The sequence below is a fragment of the Salvelinus sp. IW2-2015 genome, linkage group LG9 (genome assembly GCF_002910315.2).
Source record: "Salvelinus sp. IW2-2015 linkage group LG9, ASM291031v2, whole genome shotgun sequence".
Taxonomy (NCBI): Eukaryota; Metazoa; Chordata; class Actinopteri; order Salmoniformes; family Salmonidae; genus Salvelinus; species Salvelinus sp. IW2-2015.
The window spans coordinates 18179618-18188576 of record NC_036849.1 but is presented as its reverse complement, the minus strand read 5'-3'; the positions used below and the strand labels follow the sequence as shown (position 1 = coordinate 18188576).

The window sequence follows — 8959 nt, the reverse complement described above, 5'->3', positions numbered from 1 at the left end:
ATTGGATGACGTAAGTTACGTATCATACATTTTGGCATGCCCCCTAAGACCCTCATGAACTTCTACAGGTGCACCATTGAGAGCATTCTGTCGGGCTGCAGCACCGCCTGCTCCACCCTCAACCACATGGCTCTCCAGAGGGTGGTGCATGCAACCAAACGCATCACCGGCGGCACTCTGCCTGCCCTCCAGAACATCTACAGCACCCGGTGTCAAAGGAAGGTCAAGAAGATCATTAAGGACCTCAGAAATTCATTAAGAACCTTGTTGCGTTGTAACAACAAAGAAGAAGTATGGGGGGGGAAATAAATGGTGTGTCACGCCCTGACCTTAGAGAGCCTTTTTATTTCTCTATTTGGTTAGGTCAGGGTGTGATTTGGGTGGGCATTCTAGTTTGTCTATTTCTTTGTTGGCCGGGTATGGTTCCCAATCAGAGGCAGCTGTCTATCGTTGTCTCTGATTGGGGATCATACTTAGGCAGCCCTTTTTCCCACCTTCAGTTGTGGGATCTTGTCTTTGTATAGTTGCTGTTTAGCGCTACAGAGCTTTACGTTCGTTTTAATTTTTAAATTTTTTGGGGGTGTCATTTTAAATAAAAGTGAAATGTACGCCTACCACGCTGCACCTTGGTCTTCATCTTTCAACGAGCGTAACAGGAGATCCAACCACCAAAGGACCAAGCAACGTGGTCAGGAGGAGCAGGGATCCTGGGCCCGGGAGAAAAGTGAGTAGAGGACATCATGGACATGGGAGGAGGTTATGGCAGGGGACAAGACCCTGCCATGGAAGCAGGCAGAGGCAGCGAGAGAGGAACGGCGACGAAACCAGGAATCAAGGAGACGACGGAAGCCAGAGAGGCAGCCTCAAAAAAAAAGTGGGGGGCAACACGGGGTGGCGAGTGGAGCAAAGGTGGGAACAAGAACCAACTCCCTGTAATTACGATGAGGAGTTGGTCACGGTTCAGATACCATGTTTTCCGGTTCTGCACACCGTGCCTTCAGTGCGCACCCTTAGCCCGGTGCGTTCTGTGCCTGCTTTCCGCACGTGTTGGGCTAAAGTGAGCATCCAGCCAGGACGGGTTGTGCCGGCTCAGCGCTCCTGGTCTCCAGTACGCCTCCTCGGTCCAGGATATCCTGCACCGGCTCTACGCACTGTCGCCAGTGCGCCTTCACAGCCCAGTGCGTTCTGTGCCAGCGCCCCGCACTTGCCGGGCTAAAGTGAGCATCCAGCCAGGACGGTTTGTGCCAGCTCTGTGCTCCAGACCTCCAGTGCGCCTCCACGGTCCAGTATATCCTGTGCCAGCGCCATGCACCCGGCCTCCAGTGTGTGTCTCCAGCCTAGTACGTCCTGTGCCTGCTCCACGCACGAAGCCTCCAGTGGTGATCCATGGCCCGTAGTCTCCAGTGATGATCCATGGCATGAAGCCTCCAGTGATGATCCATGGTCCGGAGCCTCCAGTGATGATCCATGGTCTGGAGCCTCCAGTGATGATCCACGGCCCGGAGCCTCCAGTGATGATCCACGGCCCGGAGCCTGCAGTGATGATCCACGGCCCGGAGCCTGCAGTGATGATCCACGGCACGGAGCCTGCAGTGATGGTCCACGGTCCGGAACCTCCTGAGACGGTCCACAGTCCGGAACCTCCTGAGACGGTCCACAGTCCGGAACCTCCTGAGACGGTCCACAGTCCGGAACCTCCTGAGACGGTCCACAGTCTGGAACCTCCTGAGACGGTCCACAGTATGGAACCTCCTGAGATGGTCTGCATTCCAGAGTCTCCAGCGACGGTCTGCAGTCCAGAGCCTCCAGCGGCGGTCTGCAGTCCAGAGCCTCCAGCGGGGGTTCCAAGTCCAGAGCCTCCGGCGATGATCCACGGTCCGGTTCCTCCGGCAACGATCCACGGTCCGGAGTCTCCGGCGACGATCCACAGTCCGGTTCCACGGAAGCGGAGGGATCAGCGTGCGGAGCGGGGCTACGTCCCGAACCGGAGCCGCCACCGAGGATAGATGCCCACCCAGACCCTCCCCTATAGAGTCAAGTTTTGCGGCCGGAGTCCGCACCTTTGGGGGAGGGGGTACTCTCACGCCCTGACCTTAGAGAGCCTTTATACTTCTCTATTTGGTTAGGTCAGGGTGTGATTTGGGTGAGCATTCTAGTTTGTCTATTTCTTTGTTGGCCGGGTGTGGTTCCCAGTCAGAGGCAGCTGTCTATCTTTGTCTCTGATTGGGGATCATACTTAGGCAGCCCTTTTTCCCACCTTCAGTTGTGGGATCTTGTCTTTGTATAGTTGCTGTTTAGCGCTACAGAGCTTTACGTTCGTTTTGTATTTTTTTTGTATTGTTTTGTGTAATTTTAAATAAAAGTAAAATGTACGTCTACCACGCTGCACCTTGGTCTTCATCTTTCAACGAGCGTAACATGGTGGTTAGGTGAATTTGGTAAAGTTTAGAATAAGGGTTTAGGGGAAGGGTTAGCTAAAATGCTACAGCTGTCCCTAACGTGACTCGAACACGCAACCTTCAGATTGCTAGCTTGTCGCGGATTACACCCATCCATCCTCCCCGACCAACTCTCTACTTTTGTTTCTGTCTAAAGTAACTAGACCATTAGTAGGTGGCATACGTCTTGGAGGTGCTCAGGAATATGTAAAGTATGCTTTGTATGGCTCTGAGGCCAGGCTGGTCTTTGTGCCTTTGCTTTGGGCCTCACTGATCCCTCCCTTGAATGATCACTCTGTGCTGTGAAATGAGAGGCCATTGAGGCTGTGTCAGCATTGTGGGGCCATTGAGTCATCATATTCTATGGATTTGACACCTTCTAATCAATTCTATCCGGGAACAAACACTGAAGGATTTGCCTGTCAGTGGAACTGTTCCAGTAGTGACACATTTGTGTTAGTTTGGTCAGAGGCACAATGACTGAATGAGCCGTCACCATTAGAGTGCTGCCTTGGGGTCAGAGTTCAAGTGTTCCCATTAGAAACCCAAACAGTATCATTACACTCAGAATGTAGGGTCCTCATTGTAATCAAGTATCAACAGTACATTCTAAGCCACGGCTCCGGAATTGTAAGTGTTCAATTTGAACCAGCCTCAGTGACTACCCTTGATGGAGGAGACCATGTAGAATGTCAATCTCTTAGCTACCTTTTGCCATTTGTACCAAGGTCCTCAGCTCCCTTTTATCTGCCCAACTGCAGACATAATACAGATATTGTTCAGGCTGGGCAGCAGTCAAGACCCGGGGAAAAGGGGAGGGAATACAAATCTTATAAGCTAAAGAGAAATGGGACTCGTTTTGATGGAATAACATTTTGGAACAGCTTAAATAGAATATCCATTCTATTAATTATCTTTTTTTTTACAGCTTCTCCTTGGAGCAGATATCATTTTAGACCTCCATCGTAAAAACTTTACATAAAAGAGCCAGTCCCTGACCAAAAGGAAGCGGTGGAAGATAACTGTAATGTGCTTAGACTGAGGTGTCCTCCCCAGCTTGTACTGCACGAATGAGGTGCTGTCAGATTGGGGCAATGGAACTAGGTCACATGGGCGAAGGTTGACATTTATTGGGATGAGTCTTGTCCTGGAGGTAGAACAGAGCAATTTCCACGAGATGGGCCAGCAGCAAAGTCAAAATTGTATGACTTTGTGGTTGTGCCAACCTGTGACCACTCTGCAGAGCTGCCTCCAGAACAAGATATAAGACGAAAAACGGTAACCTGCCTTTAAGACAGCCACTTCTCCTTTCATGATACTCATACTTGGCTTTTTAAATGTTTTATGTGGAATTGCGAGTACTGGCTTGAGAGAGCACTACACTACACCGATATAGACTTTGTGTTTGTGTGCGTGTGTCATTGTTCAGTTCCTGGATTGTGGAGAAGAAGTGGAAACATTTCTCAACTCTGTTAAAATGAGAGTGGGAGTCTAGTAACACTTCAAAGTTACACAGAACTCAGCACCCTTGGCAATGAGTTTCAAGTATGTCATCCAGTACTAGCATTACATCCACACTGCATTATTTCACAGCTGAATGATTGTTTCATTCATTTGCGGGTATGAGTTGTTTAAGGTTAACAAAGACTTCATGCACTAGCCACACAGAGATGACGTGACCAGATTAAGAACTTCCGAGTAGAGCTCCCTCAAATCCACAACCTCTTAATGAAAATCACCCCTTTGACCCTCCCAAACCTTCATCACTGGACAAGTGCTTGCTCTTAACATCTTCTTGGCAAAGGCACTGCCAGTACATAATGCACATGCTACTCCCACAGCAAAGTGTGTGATATGGATGACTCCTGGCAGTGTTATAGGGATCCAGGGGCCAGCTGCAGCAAATGAGGTAAGGCCTGAAGTCAGGGCCTTTCTGCAGCACAAAAGGACTCAATTCATCCCACCAAACTTTATTTTTCCATGTGTTATGAGTCTGTGTTTGTTAGGTATACGTACGTATGACTCAATGACCCTACTGACCATCCAGGGTCCAGTGTTGGTTGAGGCTGATCAGTAAGGTCTCTGCGGGGGACTTGAGGGGGACTATGTGTTGTGTGGATAGCGCTCAGAGTTTTTGTCTTGTTTCTGATGTTTGGGGTTACACGGCAGGGGCTCAGCGACTCTGTTTGTGTGTCTTCTGGCCGTGCAATAAACTGTGTCTATAGTGGACGGGGCCCTTACTCTGAAATCAGAGGAAGCCAATATTTTAACACATGGAGCCCGTGTTTCAACAAGCCAGGCTTCCCTCATAGACTCTCTTCTCTCACTCTCCCTCCTGAGCGGTCTGCATGGAGAGCCCCATGAGGGCCGCCTGCCGGCCCTTCCCTGCAGAGATTGAACTCATCTGTAAGCTGGAATGCAACGGGCTGAAGGTGAACAGGGTCTCCCGCCGGTCCCATCCAGCTCTGTCGGCCCAACTCCGAGAAGCTCGTTTACCAAACATAACGACTGAAATTTGAAATGTGATCAGGCCATCTGCCTCTCATTAGCATAAATCACAATGTTAAGGTGCTTGAAATTTAATTGCCCAGCTCCATGCCCTCCTCATTCATCTGGTTTTGGTTCAGCTGCTGAAGTGAAGTGTGATTTGGGCCAGGGGACTTGGATCAAGGGCAGCAGAACCTCGGACATAGACCAGACCAACATGAAGAGGACTGTTTCATAGTTGTCTCAGATTTATCACATCAGAGTTATTTTGTCCATGGCAACCCAGGTGGGTCCTTAAAACATCTCTGTTCAGATCAACATTTCCATTCTAGCCAGGCAGGAAATAAACAAACACATTAATTGTGAATGGGTTCTTAAGTCACCACCTCATCTTGTCTCTGCTGCACATGGTGGGGAAGGCAGACAGTCCTCATGCCTCTGGAAATTTGATTTAGAAGTGTCCACTTTATAAACAAAGCTCTGCATGATGTCTTGGCCCTTGTTGATAAATGCCACTGGAACCAATTCAAAGGGCGGATCACGCTGGCAGCCAATTAGGCCAAGAAAGACCCTGCTGACATAACTTTCCAGCAAGTATACATTTTCCATATATGAGAGGCCTTCCTCTCATACTCACATAGAATCAGTCAAGCATAAATCAATAGAGAAATGACTTTACTAAACTAGTAAATAAGGGGGGAGTGCCCTGTGTTGTGAGATGGGGGGAGTGCCCTGTGTTGTGAGATGGGGGAGTGTCTTGTGCTGTGGGATGGGGGAGTGCACTGTGCTGTGGGATGGGGGAGTGCCCTGTGCTGTGGGAAAAAAGAAGAAGAGATGGGGGAGTGCCTCTTGGCTGTGGGTGGGGGAGTGCCCTGTGCTGTGGGATGGGGAGTGCCCTGTCTGTGCTGTGGGGATGGGGAGTGCCCTGTGCTGTGGGATGGGGGATGCCCTGTGCCTGGTGGATGGGGAGTGCCTGTGCTGTGGGATGGGGGAGTGCCCTGTGCTGTGGATGGGGGAGTGCCTGTGCTGTGGGATGGGGGAGTGCCCTGTGCTGTGGATGGGGAGTGCTGTGGAATGGACCCTGTGCTGTGGGCCTGGATCCGGGGAGGGTGCCCTGTGCTGTGGGATGGGGAGTGCCCGTGCTGTGGGATGGGGGAGTGCGCCTGTGCTGTGGATGGGGAAGTGCACTGTGCTGTGGGATGGGGGAGTTCCCTGTGCTGTGGGATGGGGAGTGCACTGTCTGTGGATGGGGGAGTTCCCTGTGCTGTGGGATGGGGGTGTGCCTGTGCTGTGGGATGGGGGAGTGCACTGTGCTGTGGATGGGGGAGTGCCCTGTCTGTGGATGGGGGAGTGCACTGTGCATGTGATGGGGACTGCACTGTGCTGTGGATGGGGGAGTTCCCTGTGCGTGGGATGGGGAGTGCACTGTGCTGTGGATGGGGGGAGTTCCCTGTGCTGTGGACTGGGGGGTGCACTGTGCGGTGGATGGGGGAGTGCCCGTGCTGTGGGATGGGGGGATTCCCTGGCGTGGTGGGGTGTGCCTGTGCTGTGGGATGGGGAGTGCACTGTGCTGTGGGATGGGGGAGTGCCCTGTGCTGTGGATGGGGAGTGCAACACTGTGCGTGGGATGGGGGAGTGCACTGTGCTGTGGATGGGGGGAGTTCCCGTGCTGTGGATGGGGGAGTGCACTGTGCTGTGGGATGGGGGAGTTCCCTGTGCTGTGGAGGGGGGAGTGCCACTGTGCGGTGGGATGGGGAGTGCCCTGTGCTGTGGGGAGTTCCTGTGCTGTGGATGGGGATTGCCCTGTGTTTGTGGATGGGGGAGTGCCCTGTGCTGTGGGATTGGGGGGATCCTGTGCTGTGGGATGGGGGAGTGCACTGTGTCGGTGGGATGGGGAGTGCACTGTGCTGTGGGATGGGGAGTTCCCTGTGTGGTGGATGGGGGGGTCCCTGTGCTGTGGGATGGGGGATGTGCCCTGTGCTTGTGGGATGGGGGAGGCCTGTTGCGGGATGGGGAGTCCCTGTGCTGTGGGATGGGGGGAGTTCTGTGCTTGGATGGGAGTCACTGTGCTGTGGGATGGGGGAGTTCCTGTGCTGTGGGATGGGGGGGCACTGTGCGGTGGGATGGGGGGTGCCTGTGCTGTGGGGAGTTCCTGTGCTGGGATGGGGGATTGCCCTGTGTTGTGGGATGGGGAGGTGCACTTGCTGTGGGATGGGGAGTTCCCTGTGCTGTGGATGGGGGTGCCCTGTGTTGTGGGATGGGGAGTGCCCTGTGCTGTGGGATGGGGGAGTGCACTTTGCTGTGGGAGGGGGGAGTTCCCTGTGCTGTGGATGGGGTAGTTCCCTGTGCTGTGGGATGGGGGAGTGCACTGTGCGGTGGATGGGGGAGTGCAATGTGCTGTGGGATGGGGAGTGCTGTGCTGTGGGATGGGGGAGTGCACTGTGCTGTGGGATGGGGGAGTTCCCTGTGCTGTGGGGAGTTTCCTGTGCTGTGGGAGTTCCCTGTGCTGTGGATGGGGAGTGCCTGTGCTGTGGATGGGGCATTGCCCTGTGCTGTGGGAGTTCCCTGGTCTGTGGGATGGGGGATTGCCCTGTGTTGTGAGATGGGGGGAGTGCCCTGTGCTTGGGATGGGGAGTGCGCTGTGCTGTGGGATGGGGGAGTACTGTGGGATGGGGAGTGCCCTGTGCTGTGGGAAGTGCCTGTGTTGTGAGATGGGGGAGTGCCCTGTGTTGTGAGATGGGGAGTGCCCTGTCTGTGGGATGGGGGAGTGCCCTGTGCTGTGGGGAGTTCCCATTGCTGTGGGATGGGGGAGTCACTGTGTGTGGGATGGGAGTGCAATGTGCTGTGGGATGGGGAGTGCCCTGTGCTGTGGGATGGGGGAGTGCACTGTGCTGTGGATGGGGGAGTCCCTGTGCTGTGGGGAGTTCCCTGCTGTGGGGAGTTCCTGTGCTGTGGGTGGGGGGAGTGCCCTGTGCTGTGGGATGGGGAGTTGCCCTGTGCTGTGGGGAGTTCCCGTTTTTATTTATTTTTATTTTACCTTATTAACAGGTAGGCTAGTTGAGAACAAGTTCTCATTTGCAACTGCGACCTGCCAAGATAAAGCATAGCAGTGTGAACAGAAAACAAACACACGAGTTACACATGGAGTAAACAATAAACAAGTCAATAACATGGTAGAAAAAAGAAAAAAAGAATCTATATACAATGTGTGCAAAAGGCATGAGGAGGTAGGCAATAAATCAGATAATTACATTTAGCAGATTAACACTGGAGTGGTAAATCATCAGATGGTCATGTGCAAGTAAGATATGGTGTGCAAAAAAAGCAGAAAAGGAAATAAAAGCAGTATGGGGGGGGGGGTAGGTAAATTGGGTGGGCTATATACGATGGACTATGTACAGCTGCAGCGATCGGTAGCTGCTCGGATAGCAGATGTTTAAAGTTGTTGAGGGAGATAAAAGTCTCCAACTTCAGAGATTTTTGCAATTCAAAAATTGCAAAATGTGCTGTGGATGGGGATGCCCTGTGTTGTGAGATGGGGGAGTGCCTGTGCTGTGGGATGGGGGAGTGCGCTGTGCTGTGGGATGGGGGAAGTGCTGTGGGATGGGGAGTGCCCTGTGCTGTGGGAAGTGCCCTGTGTTGTGAAGATGGGGGGAGTGCCCTGTGTGTGAGATGGGGGAGTGCACTGTGCTGTGGGATGGGGAGTGCCCTGGCTGTGGGGAGTTCCCATTGCTGTGGGATGGGGGGAGTGCACTGTGCTGTGGGGATGGGGGAGTGCCCTGTGCTGTGGGGAGTTCCCATTGCTGTGGGATGGGGGAGTGCACTGTGCTGTGGATGGGGGGAGTGCACTGTGCTTGTGGATGGGGGAGTGCCCTGTGCTGGGGAATGTTCCATTGCTGTGGGATGGGGGGAGTGCACTGTGCTGTGGGATGGGGGAGTTCCTGTGCTGGGGGAGTTCCCATTGCTGTGGGATGGGGCGAGTGCACTGTGCTGTGGATGGGGGAGTGCCTGTGCTGTGGGATGGGAGGAGTAAC

At 53.2% G+C, this 8959-nt stretch overlaps 1 protein-coding gene across 1 annotated transcript; it reads right to left on the bottom strand.

The window, feature by feature from the left end:
- Nucleotides 1–5312: 5312 nt before the first annotated feature.
- On the bottom strand, nucleotides 5313–7719 carry LOC139028273 (uncharacterized). The gene is made up of 2 exons (XM_070445283.1): nucleotides 5772–7719; nucleotides 5313–5440 (listed from the first exon to the last, which is right to left on the bottom strand). Exons 1-2 carry the CDS (start codon nucleotides 7717–7719, stop codon nucleotides 5313–5315), a joined length of 2076 nt encoding a protein of 691 aa, XP_070301384.1.
- Nucleotides 7720–8959: the final 1240 nt, after the last annotated feature.